The 22605-nt window shown below is 42.6% G+C and overlaps 1 protein-coding gene across 3 annotated transcripts in view; it reads right to left on the bottom strand.

The window, feature by feature from the left end:
* Positions 1-22605, bottom strand: part of FGF14 (fibroblast growth factor 14) — a 1331526-nt gene that overhangs the window by 381371 nt on the left and 927550 nt on the right. For all 3 annotated transcript variants that reach the window (XM_086934367.1, XM_086934366.1, XM_086934368.1), the window contains exon 2: positions 6113-6223. In XM_086934367.1, coding sequence (XP_086790493.1) covers positions 6113-6223 — 111 coding nt within the window. The remainder of the gene's footprint in view (positions 1-6112; positions 6224-22605) is intronic.

Genomic DNA, 22605 nt, shown 5'->3' with positions numbered 1-22605 from the left:
AAACTTATGGGGCGCTTAGTCCAGAACAAACTGCAACAATGGATTGATGAAAAAAAATACTCTCATCCTATCAAGCAGGCTTTCGCCCCTTGACTAGCAGTGTTGACCAAGTTTTTTACTTCATAGCCATCTATTGGAGAAATGTTACACTAAAAAAGGGCACATTGTATGCTGTCTTTGTGGATTTAAAAGTTGCTTTCGACCTGGTCCCAAGAGAAAAACTGTGGCAGACCTTGGCTGATGTAGGCTTAAGCCAGGAACTCCTCACCCTGCTAGTACGCCTCAATGAAAACAACTTTGCCAAAATTAGGTGGGGCAAGCAGGGAGAAGTAACTGAGCCCTTCCCGGTGGAGCGAGGGATAAGGCAAGGGTGTGTCCTGGCCCCAACACTATTTTCAATCTACATAAATGGTATTGTTGATTATTTAAAGAAATCTCCAAGTGACGCCCCAATTATAGCAAGCTCCCACGTCTCCGTCTTAATGTTTGCGGACGACACGCTCTTACTTTCACGCACACCGAGCGGTCTCCAAAAAGTGGTTGATGCCTTTGGTGAATTTTGCGATAGTAGGGGCCTTGAATTGAATACCACCAAGACTAAATTCATGTGCCTTAACCAGCAGTCCACTTTCAAAGGTGTAATAACGTACAAAGGCACCCCGCTTGAGAAAGTTGATGCTTTTTCCTATCTAGGCATTATTTTGCAGGGCGATATGAAATGGAAATCGCATATTAATACGGCAGCACTCAAGTTTAGCCAGCTTGCAGGCGTAGTCACCCTAAAACATAGATCCTCGCTGACAAAACCAATAAATTGTGCCCTTGAAATTTATAATATGAATGTATTGAGCCCCTGTTTATATGGTTCCGAACTTTGGGGGTTTTCAAATCTAGAAGAGCTGGGGCAGGCAGAAAATAGATTCTTGAGAGGGCTTGTAACGGCCCCAAAAAGCACACCCATAATCCCACTAAAATTGGACCTTGGCAGAAAAAATATTGTGGACATAGCTAGGCTACGGCCACTGTTATATTGGAGGCGTTTGATGGTGACCCCAGAGCTAAGCCATTATGCTACAGCCTTGTCAGATGTTGTCAAGTGTGATCGTTTTCATTGTATTGTATGGTTAAAAGAACTGCGGGGCCTACTAGTAAAGTTAAAACTGGATCACCTATGGGGTAACAGGGATGTGGCTAGTTTTCCATCGAAAACAAAATTGAAAGAATTGTACTGGGAGATGGTGTATTTAACAATGTATTGTAAAGGATCTGCACCAAATTTGTCATCTCGCTTTTTGGACATAAAAATGTTTCCGTCATGTGAACCATACTGGGATATAATTGAACGCCCATATGACAGGAAACTATATTTCCAATTTCGCGTTGGAACACTCCCAGTGAATGCTTTCAAGAAGCATTGGTCCCCACCGCGGGATGAACATTGTTATCATTGTAAGGATCAAATAGAGCCCATCTCCCATCTGTTGTTTTGTTGCCCATTATATGCCAGCCCAAGGCGCAAATGGCTAAAGCCAGTTTGCTTAAACATTGGCACTCGCAGCCAATCGACAGCACTTAGAATATTAGAATCTGACTGCTCCACGCCATTTGTAGTTGCTGTAACAAAATTTCTTGCTTGGGCCTAGGTAATCCGCACTCGCACTTTATTGCTAAATGTAACAAAATGAAATATGGTTGCCATGTCCTAAATGCTTTGCCATTTGAAATGTTTTTTTAAATAATTTTTATGAATTAAGGACAAATTTTTATCTATGTATAGTATTCGACTGTCATTGTTTAATATGTATTTTAAAGAAAAGTATTTTTAGCTATAGTATTTATTGTAATAGGGTTAGGATGGATGCTTTTATGACAAATGTCGAATAAAGCTTTGAAACTTGAGTGGAGTTGAATAAAGTCAAATAGCATAGAGTTGAGTGTTGCAGAGTGTAGTTGTGTACAGTAGAATAGCATATAGTGGAGTGGAGTGGCGTGGAGTAGAGTGGCATACAGAGGAGTGGCATAAAGTGGAGTGGCGTACAGTGCAATAGTGTACAGTAGTGTGGCGTACAGTGGAGTGGGGTAGAGTGCAGTGGCATTAAGTGAAATAGCATAGAGTGGAGTAGGGTCATGTGGAGTTACATACAGTGTAAAAGCGTAGAGTACATTGTCATACTGTGTAGTGGTGTACAGTGCAGTGGGGTTGACTGGAGTGGCATAGAGTGCAGTAGTGTACAGTGGAATAGTGTTCAGTGGAGTGGTGTAGAGTGGAGTGGGGCATAATGGAAGTAGTGATGAACAGTAAAATAGCGCAGAAATGAGTAGTGTAGAGTGAAGAGGTGTAGAGTGGAGTGTCATACAGTGAAATAGCATACAGAATAGTAGCATACAATGAAATAGTGTACAGTGGAGTAGCATAGAGTGGGGTGGCGTATAGTGGAGCAGCGTTAACTGCAGTGAAGTCGAGCGGAGATGCATACAGTAGAATAGGATATGGTTGAGTACTGTAGAGTCAGGTGCTGTAGAGACAAGTAGGGAAGAGTGGAGTGGCACACAGTAGAATAGCGTAAAGTGGAGTGGCGTACAGGGAGGTGGCGTAAAGTTGAGTGGCATAGAGTGGAATAGTCTACAGTATAGTAGCATACACTGAAATAGCGGAACATGGAGTAGCATGGAGTGGAGGGCCTTCAGGGAGTGACATACACTGGAGTGCCGTAGAGTGGTGTGGCATAGATTTGAAATAGTGTGCAGTGGAGTGCTGTAGAGTGGAGTGGCATGCAGCAGAGTGGGTGTAGTGGAGTAGTGTACAGTGGAATAGTGTACAGTGGAGTAGCGTACAGTGGAGTGTGGTAGAGTGTAGTTGAATAAAGTGAAATAGCATAGTGTTGAGTGTTGTAGAGTGTTATTGTGTACAGCAGAATAGCATATAATGGAGTGGGGTAGAGTGGATTGGGGTACTGTGGAGTGGCATAGAGTGGAGTGTGGTAGAACAGAATAACAGAGTAGAATAACATAAAGTTGATTGGAGTAGATTGTAGTTCCATACAGGGGAATAGTGTATAGTCGAGTGGCGTAGAGTTCAGTGGGGTACAGTGGTGTGGCGTACAGTGGAATACCATACACTGAAGCTGGGTAGAGTGGAGTGGCATACAGTGTAAAGTTGTAGAGTGGAATCTTGTAGAGTGAAATACCATACAGTGCAGTGCTGTACAGTTGAGCGGGCAGGGTTTAGTGGGTAGACTATAGAGGTTTACAGTATAATAGCATACTGTGGAGTGGCATACAGTGGAGTGTTGTACAGTTGTGTGGCGTACAGTTGAATGGAGTGGAGTGGCATAGAGTGGAAAGGCATACAGTGGAGATGTGTCGAGTGGAATAACATTGAGTGTTGTTGATATACAGTGTAGTGACATAGAGTGGGGTGGCATATAGTGGATCAGAGTAGAGGAGATTAGCATAGAGTGGAATAAAGTAGAGTGTCATAGGGTGAGTTGATTGGCATAGATTGGATTGGTGTACAGTGGAGTGGCATAGAACGAAGTCATATACAGTGTAATAGCATATACTGGATTGTTGTACAGTTGACTGACGTATAGTGGAGTGGTGCACAGTGGAATGGCGTAGAGCACTGTAGCATACATTGGAAGAGCATACAATCCAGTGTTGTACATTGAAATGGCGTACAGTAGAATGTAGTGTTGTAGAATAGAGACTTGTACAGTGGATTAACATACAGTGGAGTAGCATACAGTGCAGGCGCATACAGAAGAGTGGTATCTACGGTAGTATTGCTGAATGGAGTGACGTAGAGTGTAAAAGCGTATGGTGTTGTGGTGTAGAGAAGAGCGGGGTAGAGGGGCGTGGCATAGAGTGAAGTAGCGTAGAGTGGAGTAGTTTAGAGTGCAACATAGTAGAGCACAGTGGCATAAAGTGTAGTGACATAGAGTGTAGTGGCATAGAGTGGAGTGTGGTAATTGAAATAGACTTTGTGTTAATATATTTGAACGGATGTAGATGTAATGTGGAAAGAAAATACAAATTAGTAGATGTAATTAGTAATTTTTGGTAGTATATATAAATAGTGTAAGTAGTGTTAAAATTGTATGTTTTAAAATACTTAGCTATATATTGTGCTGCGGCATACCGAAGGAATTTTTGAGTATTCTGTGGTATATACACACAAGGCAATATATGATTGGATAATGGCTATGTTTAACAAACATAAAATGCAGCCATGTACTTTTCAGCTCAGTTTGCAGCGTTCTGGGTTAGGGTCTAAGATATAAGTAAGCCCAATGTATTATTTTTGTTCTGTATGTATTCCCACTTTATTGAAGTGTTTATAGGTGGAGAAATTAATGTATAATTTTTCTATATATTTTTACAGCAGTTTTGTGATAACTGAACATTAAAAAAAAAATAAGTAGCGCTGTAATTTGTAGGTGTTACTGCGCTACTCTGTAGACTTTTTTGTGAAGATTTTAATATGTAAAAAATCGACATTACACTGTTGGACCCTATATTTGTGAAATATAGGGTACTACAGTGTATTTTGTATTTGTTTACTTTTTTTAAAAAAAATTACGGTACCGCTGTACTCACAAGGTAGTACCACGGTAGTTCGTACATTTTTTTTTAATACAGAGAAACTTATAAATATTTTTCCCTTCCTATTACCACTTTAACAAAGTGGCAGTAAGTAAGGGAAAATATCAAACCTAATACTTTCCTATAGATTCTGAAACGCAGAACATTGCCAAAATGTAACTAAAAGCAACATGGCTACCTTTAACTTTTGTAAAGGCAATAATTAGCCAATCACATAATGACTTCCCATGGCCATGTACCCCAGTACTTGTGTGAAATACCTCCTAATACTGTAAAAGTTCGCGAAATTAGCGCAACAACAGATATCACTGAGAGGAAATGCCTTATAACCTAAAAAATAACTGAACTAATTAGATATACTTCCCAAAAGGATCATTTGCACACCATAATATGTAATCCTGCCAAATTTCATGTACATTTGTTCAGCCGTTTTTGAGCTACGCAAGATACAATAGTCTATTGAAAATGCATTGCCGGAAAAATGTGTTTTGGGGCCCCCTTTTACCTTTGCACCGCCTTGACCAATCAACGTGAAACTTTACATCCTCCACCAATGTACAAAAAGCAATAGGTGTGGAAGGTTTTGTGGAAATTCGTCAAAGGGGGTTAAGTTGCTAGTGACCAAAATTCTGAAGAATTCCTATATCTTGGAGTCCTAAATAACTAAAGAGTGGCTACCGATGTGTGTGTGTGTGTGTGTGTGTGTGTGTGTGTGTGGGTGTGTGTGTGTGTGTGTGTGTATAATTATATACACATATATGTGAAATGTTATCTATCTTTATACATACATCTATCCACATGGACACACACACATAATATACACCACCCAGTAGCTTGCTTTTGTAGAAAGATGCCGCCATTTTAAGGCCATGAATATTTGGATACCAAACAGATTAGTTTGCAAATGTGAAAATTGTGAACAGAGCATAACATGATATTGGAGTCCCCAAAAACCTGGTGAAGTGTCATGTATGTTTTTGACATGGTAATATGTAGAGTTCTTTTCAACGTCAACAATATAATAAATACTCTAGAAAATGCTGCACAGCTGTATCTAAAACTTCAGCCACTTAACCAGAGATCGACTTCCCATATGATGGGGGAGGGGGTCCGGACATCATCAGAAGTTTTCACAAATCTCCATTCACAGAATTAGTTTAAGAAAGTTTTTATTCAATCAAATTAGCCCAGTATCTGGAGAGATGTTATCTAGGCTTGCCACCTAGCTCCATGTCGCCAGAGCACCATTTTCCAGTTCTAGATTCAATTTCTCAGCCTAATGTGTTTTTGAAGTAGTAATACAGGCTAGTTAAAGCAAATTAATTGATCTGACAGACATGATAACACCGGATGACACCAATCGGTGACAGAAAACCACTGGGCTCTAAACATGGTATCCTGACTACAGAAAGGTAGATGGTGTTCTAGAATGTTCTGACCATCAGCCTTCACAAGGCTGTGGTCCCAGCTGTAAGCACAAGCAGATGAGGTGATCAAACCCACTTACTTGAATTGCTGCTGTCCTCCTTGGTTCCGTCAAGAGCTCCATCGGGGTGCATTTGCAAGTAGTAGCCTTGCCTGCAGTACAACCTGGTCACAATACCCTTGAGCTGGGGGTCTGCAAGAGAAACGTAGTTTCGGATTAGTCCAAAGACCGGCGCATCGCTGATCTGGCTTTCGCGCATTCGCATGTGGAAATATGAAGGGAGCAAACTGCTGTCGGATTTTTTTTTCTCCATTCTGAAATTTGCGTGTGGTGGGATGGAGGCTTGCGAGAGAATGGGTAGGGTGAAGAAGATTTCCTGCAAAACTTTGTCAAACCAGTTCCACGTCAGGTTTATCTTGCCTAACTGCATGGGAACAAGCTAAGGCAGAGGGTAGCATCGTCACAGTATTGATATGAGGTGAGATATTGGACACAATCAATATCAAAACAAAAATAAAAATCATTTATCACAGAATCACGCACTCATGCAAACTAATCTCAATCATAGCAGGCCGAAACAAAGAGAAATATGGCTGTGATGGTCGAATGTCTATGAGGAATGCTTCTCTTTATACTTTTACAGTCACGTTGCCTGCAGAATCCATTTTTGATTGGAAATAACTGTCTCCTAAAAATGACCCCTCTACTGAGTGAATGTGAAGTCTCTGCCTGTGCCCTGACTCCATGAAGGTTTGCTGAAGGAATGTGTGGTGTGTGGATTATGAGGAATTTAAACGTGCTCTACAAAAGAATGTTAAAGGGCTGGTGTGTGTGTGACTTTAGATACTGACAAAAAAGTTAGTATGATTCGGACCGCCTGGCAAATAGTAGTAGTTTGCTACAATAATGAATCAATATAAGAACAAAAAGACAAGATTGTATGGGGCAGATTTATGTTAACTGGCGCATCCCCAGGGATGCGCCAGTTAACATGCGCCACAGTGTGCCACAGCTTCGCCACCCATGGTGCGCCGCATTTATAATGCGGCGCACCATGGTGCAAAAACGGCACAGATGCGTGCAGCATCTGTGCCGGAAATGTGGCGCATTGCTGGAGTTGCGTCGCAAGCGTGACGCAGCTCCAGCAAGGCTCGGGGGTACACCATGTGCCAAATGCTGCGTCAAGACCTACGCCTGCTTCAAGCAGGCGCAGGGTTTTGACGCAGCATTGCCCTGAAAGTGACTGAGTGAAATCTCATAGATTTCACTCAGCCACTTTCAGGAGGCGTTCCTGCGCAGGAACGCCCCCCCCTGCGCAGGAACACCTCCTTATGGCGCAGTGCTTTACAACGTGACGCATCTCCTAGATGCGTCACGTTTTAAATAGGGCGCATTGTTTGCGCCGCAGTTGCGTCAAATAAAGTGACGCAATTGCGGCGCAAAGAGGCGCAACGGCCTCATAAATCTGCCCCTATTTATTTTGAGTTGTACGTAGCGCAAACCACACCCTAAGCAATCAGAGCTCTTTACATGGGCACCAGTTGCGTTACAGACGCACGCATTAAGGTTTGTGTCATGCACGGGGAAATTACGCGAATTTGCCCAGAATCATAGGATGTTGAGCGTCCCAACCCACGCTCGAACCCAGTTCCCCTTCTCCGAGGTTGGTCGGTCTAGCCATTAGGCCACATCCTCTCCGACAACCAACCTGCATAGGAAGCAGAATGCCTGCTTCGCCCAATCTGAAACAAATAGCATTCACACAACTGCACGTGGCATGAGTCGTTGCTGAGGAGCCCCTAGAATCGCGCCACATGACTTTCTCAGCATAAGCAATGAATATAGAAATAAGGTCCCACTATGCAAATGTAGCTCCTGAATGTTGACTGCTGGAAGCATGGATCCCTGACTGCTTTTGCCCAGTGACGTTTGCCAGAGGATTTATAAAAAGTCACCAGTGTCTCATAGATTTAGACAATAACATTTTTTAAAAAGTTTCAGAGTTCATTAGCTCCCTTTCACCTCCACAGGTTCTGCTCTCTCCACCCCTCTCTTACCCAACATCTTGTTCCATACTTCAAGTTTTTATCCTAATTACTATTGTTTCATCCCAAATAATTGCCCCATTTACTGACCTAAATGTGGCCAAGGGATATTACCAATAGATTACAGTGGCTGCTACAACTTTATCTTTCTCCTTTATTTTGATTTTAACATGCCTTCACCTCAGTTACACTTTTATAGACTACAAACTCTAAAAGATACCAGATTATTTATCAGTCTTTATTGGAACATAGAAATCCTCCTGAAGGGGCCGTCCAGGCTATACTCTATAAACTGCAAATTGTATTAATATTCAACAACATTATTTAGTTTTAGTCTTAATGCATTTAGAAACTGAAATAAGAAAAACTGCATGAGTGATTTTAACTAGGTGATATGTAAACAAGCATGGGCAATGCTAATAGGTCTGGCTTTATAAGATTGTTGTATAGTAAAGGGAAGCATTACTAGTAAATAGCATAGGGATAGCTATTATTATTATTATGTTTCTTATATAGCGCCAGAATCGACCCCCGAAGGGGTATCTCCGCTTGCCTTGGGAACCCGTCCTGGTTTTTCCCTGTGAGATAGCCCCTACAGGGCATCCCCAAGGTGAAAGCCAGGCCTCCCGCCACGGGGGACCGTTGTGGAGATTAAGCAAGCTTAATGCCCAGAGTTGCAGTGTGTGAACCCATGATTAGGTCAGGCACCGAAGCAAGAATTATCGAGTCCGTGGACATTTGAGCTCAACACCCTGCCGCGCCGGGAATCGAACCCTGGCCCCGGGTCTGACCTCTGCTTCAGGGTCTGCCTGCTCTAACCAGTGAGCCACACTGAATGGAAGCAAATAACTGTAGATTAATATTGGTGCAGGTTATAAGGTCAAGTGAAAGATGCAGGGTCAGGCCAGAACTAAACATCCATGTAGGTTAATGACTGTCCTCCTCCCATCTGTGCTGTGTCAGAAAAAAACACCATAAATTATCTAATTATCTATGACACTTTAATTGCATTATAATGTTATGCATGTGCCCTCAAAGTTCAAGCTCATGCAGCTGGATAAATAAACAAAATGATCAAGCTGTGTGGGGGGGAGCACTTTTTTAGTGGAAGCACACAACTTCTGCCCAATCAAAACGTTCTCCTGGCTCCCAACTTGTGGGCAGAGCCAAAGCCCCTCTCTAGTGATGATCACATAATTGTCTGGCGACAGCTGGACTATCAGGCTAGACCATAAAAATGAGGTGTACAGGAAACACAATCTAGGTCAGAAAGCTGATAATGCGTTGCCATACTTATCAATAAAGACTAGTGGTGAAGATGGTTCTTTTGAAGCCTTCTCTCATAGATTTATTACACCCTCCCCACTGCACACATTATGTAAGCCGGATCTTTTCTCATCCCAGCCATGATATTTGGAGGCGGAATCGAAAGCGAGCGTAGCTTCAGGGACACAGCTTCAGTGACAGCCACCCTCAGAAGGGCCGGATGAAGAGTGGGAGAAAATGAATGCCTGTCTGCAAGGAGGTGGGAAGCCATGTCAACATCAAGGCTGAAATGAATGCAAAATCAGCCTCACTGCCTCTGGCGGGAATAGGCAGCCATTTTAATTAAAACAATCACTATCTCACAAGAGGTTTCAATTAAAGTCAATCATGGCGGCAAATTGTTTACATCCCAGGTACTGATTGACAAAGGCTGAATCAGGTTAGACCATCTGAATTACATTATAGCCACACTTCCCTATCCCTATCAATTTTCTTCTGTGTTTGAAAATGGAAAAGTGGAACACCATAGAAACCGATTCCAGAGGCTACTTTGGGTTGGAAAAGAGAAGCTGCTTCCCTTTATGCAACTTCATTTACCGCTGTATTTATTGTGGAAATGAAAACAGATCATGATATGTGGGTAATACAAGAGGATAAGGCAAATTTTGTCAAGAGCCTCCTGAGTTCCTTTCACCCATGGGGTAGCTGTCCAAATGACTGAAGATCATTCTCTTGAGCCACCTCACAGAAGTACAGAGCCCACAAGGTGGCAGGGATCGATAATAAAGGACAGAACCCCTGCCACAGCTGGGGCTGTATGGGCATATGTTATTCTGCTGAAGCAGTAGGATTTAATAATTTAAGTGTGACTTCTAAAGCACATGGCAACTCCAAAGTGTCCCACCGCTGAAGTCCAACTACTGAAGGTCCTAAGCACTTTCAATGTATTGTAAAGTCAGCACAAACTAAATAAGCAGGTTTAAAAAAAAAATTCAGGAAAGAGATTCTGACAGGGACTGCTGAAGCTGGAGGGGCAGGGAGTTCCATAAATGTGGTGCTAGGTAACCAAATGAGGCAACCCCAATACGCAGTCTTTTGACTGAGGGGATGCTGGCCAGTGGTGCTGTATGCCGGAGTTTACTAACACCCACCATGCCCCTCCCCGCCCCGCCCCACCGCTCAGCAGCACTCCCTCGAGGAGCCGCTACTGCCCAGGTACAAGACATTGCAGTAGTCCAGCCTGGATATAACCAGTGCCCGTACTACGGTTTTATTATCAGACTCTGGCAGGAAAAAGAAGATTTTTTAAGGGTATTTAAGACCAAAACATTTCCCCGCCAGAGCTGTGATTTGGCAATCGAAATTGAGCTTCTCAACAAACCAAATGCCCAAGTTCTAAACCCTGGGCTTGGGCATGGGTAAAGGGCCAAGAGAGTTTGGCCAACATGCCGAGGCCCAGATGGACGGTTGTTTTCTCAGGATAAGAACATCCATTTCCCCTGCATTCAACTTAAAACAATGCGATCCATCCACTGGGCAACCTCCATGAGACAAGATCTCAACACAGTAGCCATGTTAAGATTATCATCAATCTGAGCCGTAAACAAAGAGGCAGTGTCCGGCATACGCAGAGTGTTAAAAAATACACTCACTCCAGCCACATTCATTTATCGAAATTTATTTTTTTAATTGACTCAATTGGATCTGTGGGTTAACCCTATGCCCTGGATGAGCAAGAGTGTACAAGGGGGTGGAGAGGGTCAACCCCTTCACAGGGCCCCGTTTCATCCAGAGCTTTGGGGGGCATATGTATAAGGAAATGACGGAGCATGACGTTTAGCAAACATTGCTAACGCTATGCTTCACCATTCCGAAAACGCAGGGATGCGCTATATTCACAAGAATGCAGCACACCCCTGCGATTCCCCTAGTGCTGGCACTAACTCTTAATGCCTAGCGCCAACGCAGACACGCTTGCACCATAGTACAAGGGTGTCTGCGTTGGTGGAAATGTTTGTTTATGGGTAGGAAGGTGTCTTTCCTGCACACAATCCACCCAGAATGCTGATTTGTAGCTTCCATGTGTGCTGCATTTTGCAGCACTCATAGAAGTTGCAATTCGTCATTTTTAAATGATTGTTTATGTGCACTAAGGGACACCTTCCTTCACATAAACAATCATTGAAGGCGTTTTGCAGTTTCTACGTGTGCTGCATAAGGCAGCATACATAGAAACGGCAAAAACTGGAAGATATTAAGCATTTCTCCTCGTTTCGCGATGTAAAGACCAGGTTTTTCCTGGTCTTAATTTTGGCACTGCCTCCTAATTATGCCACCCTTGTATATAGGGGCTGCGTCAAAATCAGTGTGTGATGCTTTGAAACGTCCAAGGCAACACCCATTGCGTGAAAGGGGGCCTTATTTAGAAAGTGGTGTTAATCCACGTTAAGTGGCTTAGCATCGCATTGTAAATAAGGCGAAGCCCCTATCGCCACAGGAACGTCATAAAAAGTGACGTTCCTGTAGCGTTAGGGTCTAGTAAATATGCCCTTGAGTATCTGTGAGATATAGGAATCTCAGGTCCCTAGCCACATTTGCCCAATCATGTTTCATCCTGCCACTGGGTGTGAGCACCAGAAATTTTAAAAAAGTTCCCTGGAAGGACTTTTTTCCCCCTCATTTAAGGGAACCTGGAACACTCAACTCCAATCCTGTCTTCTCCAATTGATAAAGAGCTGTAGAACAGGTATCCACATTTCATATCAATTAACTTTTCTGATGAACCACTTACAACTACCAGGAAACCTAGTTACACTTCCCAAGATCACATTCTACTTTTTTCTCTCTAGACCCGGAAAAATTATGTGATTTGTTTAGAGCCACTGGATATTTAACCGACGCCTTGAACTTGGGGCCATATTATCAAGAAAGGGAGATACATTATTGCCGCTTTTATCGACAGAAAAACTGCAACTAAAGCGGCGATAATGGGCTTGATAATATGTCCTTGTGAATTCCCATAGAAGCCCGGGTTAACACCAGAACCTGGACTTCTTTGAGAATTCAAAAGGGCATATTATCAAGCCCATTATCGCCGCTTTAGCTGCAGTTTCCTGTCGATAAAAGCGGCGATAATTTATCGCCCTTTCTTGATAATATGGCCCCTGGTTTTACAGTTCTAAAGTCGGCAGCTCTGGCCGAACCGCCACATCCAGCCCAAGTTGCTTTCTGCGCTTGACTTATAATCGACCGTTTGGAAACGTGTTTTCAGTTTACATTTTGTAAAAGGAGTCCTAGAATTAACAGTATATTTCAAGTGGGAAAAAATTAAGGGGCATATTACCAAGGGCATTATCGCCGCATTAGCGGGACTTTTTCCCGCTAATGCGGCGATAATTTTATCGCCCTATTACCAAGCTGTCGCTAACACCACTTAGCGACAGCTTGTAGGCGATAGCGGGCATTTAGGGGCCCACTTTGCATGTCAGCGATAATTATCGCTAATGACATGCAAAGTGGGCATGCCAAGATGTTAGCGACTGAAAACAGTCGCTAACATCTCTAACTCCTATTAACAAGTTTTGGAAATATTCGCGCTAAGCGTGAATATCTCCAAAAGCTAACGCCTGCTAAAAGCAGTTCTTAGCCATGTTATCCAATGGAAGGTGGATAACATGGCTAAGAGCATTGTCACGATAATGCATGAATATCGCTGTTTTTTCAGAGATATTCATGCATTTAGCAGGATTTTTACCGCTTTTGAGATAAACCTTGATAATATCAAGGTATCTCAGCGGTAAAAATCCTCAGTGCTCGGCGATATTTTTTCACGCTAACCAAGCAATAGCGATAATTTTCTCTATATAATTATCGCTATTGCTTGGTAATATGCCCCTAAGTCTTGACAGAAATTCCAATGCAAAATTACCTTCGCCGATGCGTCGACAAGACGCCTTTTTGTTGCTGTCGAAGGAGTATACTTTCTTTCCAGAGAAAACGGACTAGAGCTCTCGGGCTCCCTGGGTGGGCGAGGGAGGTTGCTGCTGTTTCCCGACCCTTGTCAGTGGTGTCACGAGACAGGAACACACAGCTGGAACTCGCCCATCTGGTTCTCCAGAGTAATTAGTGGAGTTGGTTAATGTGCGCGCGTGGGCAGGTTTAACCAGTCACAAAACAAGTAGATCCAGAGTGACTGCTGAGGACATTATTTTCTATTTACTATGCAGTCTATAATACAGTGTTTTTTTGTTTTTTTTAAAATTAACTCATTTAGTGGTACCCAGTCTCATTAATGCAACTTTCACATTGTTGTAGAAAAATATTTATCTGTCACTGGCCAGTGATATTCATGTTCAACTGAGACATTTTTCTTTCTTTTGTTTTTTTATGAGCCATCGAGCAACTCTGTCTTGGAGCAGACCATTTTGGGTCAGAGATTTAAGGATGTACTTACCCACGGTGTTGTCTTAAAAAGTGTACACAAAATGTTGTACACATACACACGATTCGCAAAAAAAGTCATTAAATTACACCCACCGGCGTAATCCTGTGCTCAGGTGTTGATGTACATCTTTTGGCAATTAACAAGCATTCCCAGTAGAGTAGTTTGTGTGGAAATCAGCACCATTCACTGGTTTCCTGGTGTGCTGTTCAGAATGTCATGTGAATTAGCATTTTACGCACTGTGCAGTGACCGCAAAACACTGCATTGGGGAAAGAAAGCCTGCTGAGCAAACACACTTTTTTTTTTTACTTAATGAGAAATGATTTTTCCCCATGAGTATCTCCATCTTCTACAACCCCACCAAGTCTGTGGGTGATGAATTCCCCCTTACAGCCTTGAAGGGTATTTGGTCCTGCCTTGTATGCATGGGTTGTAGTTTTGCTTAATACTACACACTCATAGTGGCAAATTAATGAGTTGTAAATTTATTTACAGGCAGTATCCTTTTCTGGATGGTTGTCAGGTGTAAATTGAGCCGTTTACAGTGGTAAATGTAGTTTTATGGGCTTAAGTGTATTTGTGGATGCGACCCATATTGATGTGTGTACAGAAACCCAGTAACCCAGGGAGGAATTGCAGTTGTATATAATTTGTGAACAGGTCCCAATTTCCCCTTTGCGTTAGGTTTCAAATGGAATACGAAAAGTGTACCTGCATACCTCTATTTCTGCCTTTTTAGTATGGCTGCATATTCCTAATTTGCACCTGGTTTTGAAGTTGGAATGGGCACCCGATGAGACAGACTGCAAAGCACATTGCATTTTTTCACTTTTGTACTCTTTCCTGGTCTCGTTTTTCTCACCATTCTTTATAGAAAACACAACATGCAAGGTCCTTTTTTTGTTCCTTGATTCTGCATGCGAACCAGAAAGAGAACATTGGTCCAATGATTGTCCACGCACACCACCTCACTTTAAAGCGCTTGATAGGCTTATAATAGGCACCTTTGCATGCAGGTAAAATATTAGCTCTTGCCCAAACACCATTGGAGCTCTTGCACACATCGACACAGCCCGCACGGATAAATAGACCTGCAGCTAGACAACTATGCACATGGTCATCACCGAGAGGGCATGATGGGCATACACCAGAGCACCTATGTATACACATCCAACAAAAATAATTGGTCGTTTTTTTTGGGGGGATGAGCATAGTGACTGGGAGGATGCAATGCACAATGGTCCTCGCTCTCTTGCCTCTCCAGCCAAACTATGGGCCTCATTTATGAGAAATGACGCATCGCTGCGTGAAAGCAGCGATGCGTCACTTCTCAGTGCTCACGCCTTGCGACATTCCTGTTGCGTCATATTTAATGTATGACGTATCATGTCGCGAGGAGTTACAGATACGCCAGTATTTCTGACGTATCTGTAAGCGCAAAAGTGACGAATTGCTGGAGTGTGTCACAAAAGTGATGCAACTCCAGCAATGCGTCCTTTCACATGGGGCAAGCCCCATGTGAAAGGGCCTGCGTCAGTCTTGCGCCTGCTGTGAGGCAGGCGCAAGATTTTGACGCAACGGCGTCCTAAAAGTGATGCAGTGAAATCTGCGTCACTTCTACGACCCTTCCTTGCGTCAATACGCCCCCCTTGCATACATTATACCTGGCGGAGGTATAATGTGGCGCAGGGGTTTACAAAGTGACGCATCTACCTAGATGCGTCACTTTGTAAATATGGCGCAACAAGGCGCATTTTTTACGCCACTGGTGCATCAGAAAAAGTGACGCACCGGCGGCGTAAAAGTGACGCACAGCTTCATAAATGAGGCCCTAAGGGTTTTGTTTGTGACTGCACTGATGTGTGCAAGCATACATGATAGCGATTGGTTGGCCAACATCAAAGCACATACACGCACCTCCACAAGTTATGCACTTTGTTTGAGCGGCCAGCTCCAGTGCCCCGTTGTACTCCTTTCAGCACCAGTCATTAAAGACACAACTGAAATGACATAATGGACATACTTCTGAGCATCTACTGAAATAGCCTTAAGGGATAGAATGTAATGGGCTTCTGGTAGAGTTCTGGTATGGACAACTAATACTGAGAAGATCTGATTAACCTTCACTAAAGCACCAATGAGTAGAGACACCACGTGTGGTACATGATTATCCCTTACTAGAGTTCCCAAGTACACAGCCACCACTGCTAGGGCTTGTCATTCACCAGAGATCACAGCCATTACTGATAGGGCTTGGTTGGCCCACAAAAAAGTACACATTTGCAAAGGAACCACTGATGCAACTTATTGGGCACACACTAGAAGGATCCATGTAGATAGCACTAGGGTCTACCTTGGAAGTCCAGTGACCACAACTAGTTCTGTCAACACTTGATGGATTTACATCAAAGCGCACATACACATATGCATCCTATGTGGAATTCAGCCTCCACAATCGTAGGTCATTTGGGCATTAGAACCAAAAAAGACCACAAAATCTGCAGTCTGAAGCCACAATCCGCTGTCCATTATTGACCGATTCTTATATCAGGTTGGGATGCATGCGTAGATGGCTCAGAACTTGGCCCTTCATACAGCTTTTCTCCGCGACCTACCAAGCCGCAATCCTGAAAGCATGTATGCTATTGGCAGCCTTGGTGCCTTGGAGCTGCAGCAAGCCAATCAGCTCCTTTGAAGCAGAAAAACCGCAGATTAACTGATTGTGGAAGCCAGATCTTATATAAACAGGGGTTTCTAAAGCAGTCACATAATGAACAAAAGTTCAGTGAAAGAGTTCTACTCTCCCATGTAAGCCTCCATTTCTGGTAGCACAGATATCAGTAGTCAAGTGTAAACTGAGACGTGGATTAATGAAAATTCTGTACAATTTACCACTAACAACGCCTTTCAATTCCCATTCTACACCCCTTGTTTGGGATTTACTATTGCACATTTCTTCACACTCATGGTAGAAAAATCTACACAATAAACCCATTTATGCCTGCCAGGAATCATTTTGTGAAATTCAAACAGAATAAAGAATGGAGAAGAATGGAGGTATGTTTGGCAGTAAATATAAGTTCCAAGAATATTTGATATTTTAAGATATCAATTCAAATTTCAAATTTTTTACATGGAACACGCATGATGTAAAGTATAAGCCTTTGAGTTGCATTCTGCTTAAAAAGTATTATTTTCTGTTGTGGCCTGTTAAGCCAAGCATTGGATAAAATCCCTGTTCCTTTCAGATACACGCATACAATTTACAGATCAGATTGCATGGGCAGAAAAGTTGCAATATTCAGTCAGAAAATATGGGTGATGTTTGCACTCCAGTTGTTGGTTGTTTCATTGTTTGCTTCTAAAAAAAAGTCGGAAAATAAAGGAATGAATAAGTCGAGTTTTTTAAAATATTCTTGCATACACCACACTTGTGTCATTTTTAAGAACTGTAAACAAGAATCGTTTTAGATACTGGTGCTTAATTTAACGAACTCTGAAAGCTGAACAATAGTCGCCTGGATTCGAGCACGTATTCCGCATACTACTGTGACGTCATCAGCCACCATTTTCACGCAATGGGGCTTTGCGGGGGGCGGCCGACCGGAGGGAGGTTTGCCCCCTCGGGGAGTTTTGGGGCCCCGGGAGAGGGGAGAGGGGAGGGGGGGTTGACGGGCAGGAGACTGGGGCCAGGCTGTTTTGGGCTGGTTGAGCTGGATGGGCTGTGGTTGGGCTGTGGTTGGGCTCTAATTGGGCTGGTTTTGGGCTCCTTGGGCTTGTGGGGGTACTTAACTGGCCATGTCAGGTCACTGTCCACCATTTTAGGGACAGTGACACGGCAGCCGGTGGATAGGCAGGGGCGATTTTGCCCTCCCACCCTCCCTGTATCGCAGTACTTTGAGGGGTGGCCTTGGGTTGATACTGCTCTGGCTTTGTGGCGGGTGATAGCGGGGCTCAGGTACCGGGGGGAAGGGTACCTGCTGGGTGTCTTTCTTGGGAGCAGGTGGGTCCAAGGGCAGGTGGTAGGTTTGGGTTTGTGTTGCTGGAACAGGTGCTGGTGTGATGGTTGCTTTAATGGTGCTTTTTCCTAGTCTAGGGGGAGGGGTCAGGATATGAGGACTGAGGTGTTCCTGGACTGAGGGGGGGGGGGAAGAGTGTACATATGACAAGTATATAACAGTTAGCCAGGCATGGAGCAGTTTGCAATTATGTGTATGTTGTTCTTCGGGGGGAACCATTTAGGGGTGGGGGTGGGGGGCTGTTAGGTAATGCATATTTAGTTAGGCCTAGTTTTGTACAGCACAAGGCAAGGGTTTTGGCACTGTTAGGGTGCACCTGCTTCCAATAAAGCAGCCTTTGTCACACCCTAAATTGTGTATCCGGTTGGTCTGTACCCCCCCTCTCCTGATGGGCCCCAACTACGTTTGGGAGGCTTGAAGCGCAGCCAATTGACTGTGGTAATTCGCACATCACTTCCATAAATATGAGTGACACCGCCTCAAAGCGTAATATATTAAATTCGCACGCTGCAGACTGTTCACAATTCCCAACGTCCTCGGGGCATACGCATATTATGTATATTTGATATGGCAGCCACACGCAGTAACAAGAAACACATTCGCATGATTTATACAACATACGGTTCAATATGAGCACCGTAAAACAAGCGGCAGCAACTATAGGGAGACAGACAAGATCGCCGGGGTGGTTCTCTATTTTAGTCACAAACATTTCAGCTGCGAACTATCATGGGTATTGAGTGCGCACAGAGATGTGCTTTCATAGAAAACGGCATAAATGTCTTTCATAGCTAAAAAAAAAGACACAACAACGTCAAAAGTAATGTTTGCTCTTGGGTATCACACTGACGTACTGAGGGGGACGGCTACTTATGAGTGACGGCTTTGGTTGGCGTCTCGACAGATTCAGAAGCATTTCAAACGACGGTGTTATTGTGTGGTCTGACACATTGCTTTGGAAGAGTCGGCTGGCAATTCTAAGAATCATTTTGGTGATTCAAATGAAGTTGGAAAACATCCGAGTTGTGGGGAACAGAGCATACAATGTACTGAATTCTGACCTGTACACATACACATAGATATTATCACTGCGACGTCAACAAGTCTGGCCTTGACAAGATGGTACGACGGTTATTACTTATTTTATTTTATTAATTGTGAGCATATGCCATAAAAGAAAAGAAAATATGACACTGTCTAAACTCGGTGACCGTATGCTTGCAATAAAAAAATATGACGTATACTTTTTATAAAAACAGTACGAGTATACTTTTTATAAAAACAGTATGGGAGCTTTGCAGTATACAGGTGTACTCAGATCAAGTTTTGATGCTCTTTTAAGTTTTAGTGTATGCTACAGGAAAATTGGATTCTTATTGGTGCAAAGGAAAGGCACTACTGTAAACAAAGACATATTTAAACACCTAATGGTGACACAAATATATTTAAGAAATAATTAAGAATCAAAACAAAAACTCATTGGCAATGTAAAGTATTTTCTCACCAGCCCAGACACTTTTTTTTAGGGAGCTGTTCACATGTGATTAGCGGAAAAAACACTCTTAACCCCTTCGATGCTGATGACGGCCCCCAGCCGTCATGCACTACGGTGGGCGTGTGCTGATGACGGCTGGGGGCTGTCATAAACCCGCCCACTTCAAAACTGCTGCACAGGCGAAGAATCGCGGCCGCGCCCAAGGGGTTAATGTGCAATGCCCCACAATGTTTACTGTGGTGGGGAGAAGCAAAATATGACTAAAACCCTTCTATGTTTATATATCGGCACGTTTTTTTATTTATTACTTTTTAGATTGCATGAGGCTGGCAAAACGTCTAATACTTTCTGTAGCAAGACGTAAAAGGGAACGTTACTTGGTACATGGTGATTGACTGGCAGTGTTTGACTAACTTTAGCATTGCAGCCCAAATCCAATGTCAATTCACCTGGACCTTAACCCATCTGTAAGTAGATGCTCCCTAAACTGTAGGAGCACATCAACCAGAACCGTATAAAGCTGCATGCCAGAGCTTTAGCTCCCAAGTTCTAGAATCCCAATAAATTAATTGTAGTCTGGTTTAAACCGCTTCAGAACACTGGAATGTTGAGCGCTCCATTGAGGACAATGGAGTGCTCCGGGATTCTAATGACTGGTAGAAGACCGGAGCATCAACATTCCAATATTTTCCTTTCACAGCTGTCGCTGTGAACAAAGGCCTCAGAAAGCCCGAGGGGATTTCAACCCCCTCGGGCTCCATGAGGTTTGTGTTTTACTAATTAGAACATTCTGCACTCTAGGGGCGCACTGTTTGAATAGCCTTGTAGCTCTCCCTGGCTATCGATACCTGCCATTAAAGACGCGCTCACTTGTTATTAGGTGCATTATTTAATGATGATTACCATGACATTTTATAAATGTTTTACACATATAGACAGAATTAACATAATTGCAATTGAAAAAACTTCTTATGAGTTAGAGAAGTCATATATTTGAATATTCTATGTGTTTATTATATGTGTAAACATGTTTGAATTGGGTACATTTCTGTGCCAAAAGCCATCTTTGACAAGATGGATGCCATCTCTGTCATTCACTCCTGCTTCCCTCCCTTTTCACATTCTCTCCCCAGAGGCTTCGCAGAGCACAGTAGAGCTTATGTCAATATAGTTTATTTCTATTGTTATAGTTGTCCTCTTATTGTTGAATGTTCTTTATGTGGTTGTAAGACTGCAACAAGTAACCATATTTTCAGTTTTTTCACTGATCCTATTCACTCAGAGAAAGTATTATTGTTAAATGTTTCATATTTATTCAATCATCTCTGGATGATATTAGCATAGAAGGTGTGAAATAATTATTCGAAGACAGCCAAGGCCCGTGCAGGTAAGAGCGGTGGGGCCTGGTTGGGGAGATTTCGACAGGCGACGATGAGGGAAAATGAATAATTTATTTAATTTTCCCTCGTGGTCGCCTGTCGAATCCCCCAACCCAGCTCTGCCACCCTACCACTACTCCTACCGGCACAGGCCACAGCTGTTTAAAGAATTGGGGTGGTGTTATGTGTTTAGGTAATGACCTTTATTATTATTGTGTTCTGATTTGCTAAAGAAATGATACTTTTGCTCACCTCACAATGAATTTGCAGTACTGCTAATTTCCTATGCAATAATTGTTTATAAGAACCCTTTGATTTTGGGGGGAGCCAGAAGACTTTCCTATTCTACTGGGAATTCTGCCCACTTTCATTCTGATTTAGAAGCCCATTGGGACTTAGAATATTTCCCGATGTTGTATACCCTATATAACTTTGCATCTGGGGGTCTTCATGCTATACACTATGTATCACTTATTTTGATTTTTTGTGATAACATTTAAAAACTTTTAATGATCTAGAACTCAGTTATTGAGTGGGATCAATTAATGAATGAGCTGCTTTAATCTGCTCCATTCATGTTTGAGGTGGTGCCATAACTTGGGGACACATTGCCTCATGAAATTGAGGTTTAACATTGTCTCAGATATAGTAAACTGTGGGAGAGCTAAAGAAGGTACATTTAGGGATGTCTACATGTTGGAGTACGATTTTGCTCCCACACTGACACGCAATAGTCAGAGCTCACAACCCCATTGCCCCAGTTAGCTTCTTAAAGACCTAATGCACTCCCAATCTTCAAATTCCCCATAAATCATGGCTGCTGCGATAAAAAATATATATACCATCACCAACTCATCAGAATAGCTGATTTGACTCAGAAGAAATATAATACTCTTTGGGAAGAATAGAAAAGTTTAAGAAAGCTATTAGAATTGTAGAATGGATTAAGACAATGCATACATTTGCCACCACGGAAAGATTTCCCTACAGAACATAAATAGGGAAGGTGCATTTAAAAATAAATGAGGGTTTCATGAAATGGTTGTTGAATAAAACAGAAATTAAAATAACTCATAAAATGTACTTAATCATTTCAAACTCTGTTTGCAAACAGCATGTGCTTTGGTTGCAAACACTTGTTGCGTCTAACTTGTATGATGCTTGGCTCTAAACTATTTTATCTCAATCACACCGATAGCAACTTGGACAAGACAGCTTGGGAGGTCATACAACATCCAAAGATGATTCGACTTGGATATTTAACAGCTTTTTTGATGTGTTCAATTTTGAACTTACGATTCTATTTTTCTTCTTCATGTTTAGAAAGATGCTTTCTTTCACATAAAAGAGCTTTGAACCAAGGATTTCAGTGACTTCTGGGAAAGGTGATGGATTGACCATGCATTATAAGCAATAAAGTACCCCCTGTTGTACGTGATGAGGATATTGCAAGCCACCCCAAAGTTCCAAAAACTTATAAACGAACTTGGCCTTTGGCCTCGTTCCTCTATAGAGTCATGGAACTCCTCAGTGACTTTCAATATCCTTCTAATGTACAACACGGGACGCTTCAGCCCAGTTATTATCTTACTCTTTATTAGTCTTCAAGTTATTACTAGATATATATCTGCAACTGTAATATTTTTGAATGTGTAATGCTTTAAAATATAAAATAAATTAAATAATTGAAAGTAAGAGGTACATCCTGTGATCCATGTGCCACAGGGCTCTAGCTGCACCCCCATAAAGGGACTAAACATGGGTGAAACCTGTTTCAGGTTGCTTGAGCTTTCGTGGCCGTTTGAGCTGAACTGTTCCTGTCTGAGCAGGTTCAAAGCTGATTTGCATGTCATTGGTCTATCTCTGTAAAGCAAATATTGACAAGGCCAATAGGGCTGGGTTGCATTTAAAGTCCAGACTAACAAA

Source organism: Lissotriton vulgaris, chromosome 8 (genome assembly GCF_964263255.1).
Source record: "Lissotriton vulgaris chromosome 8, aLisVul1.2, whole genome shotgun sequence".
Taxonomy (NCBI): domain Eukaryota; kingdom Metazoa; phylum Chordata; class Amphibia; order Caudata; family Salamandridae; genus Lissotriton; species Lissotriton vulgaris.
This window is presented reverse-complemented; position numbering and strand designations above follow the sequence as displayed.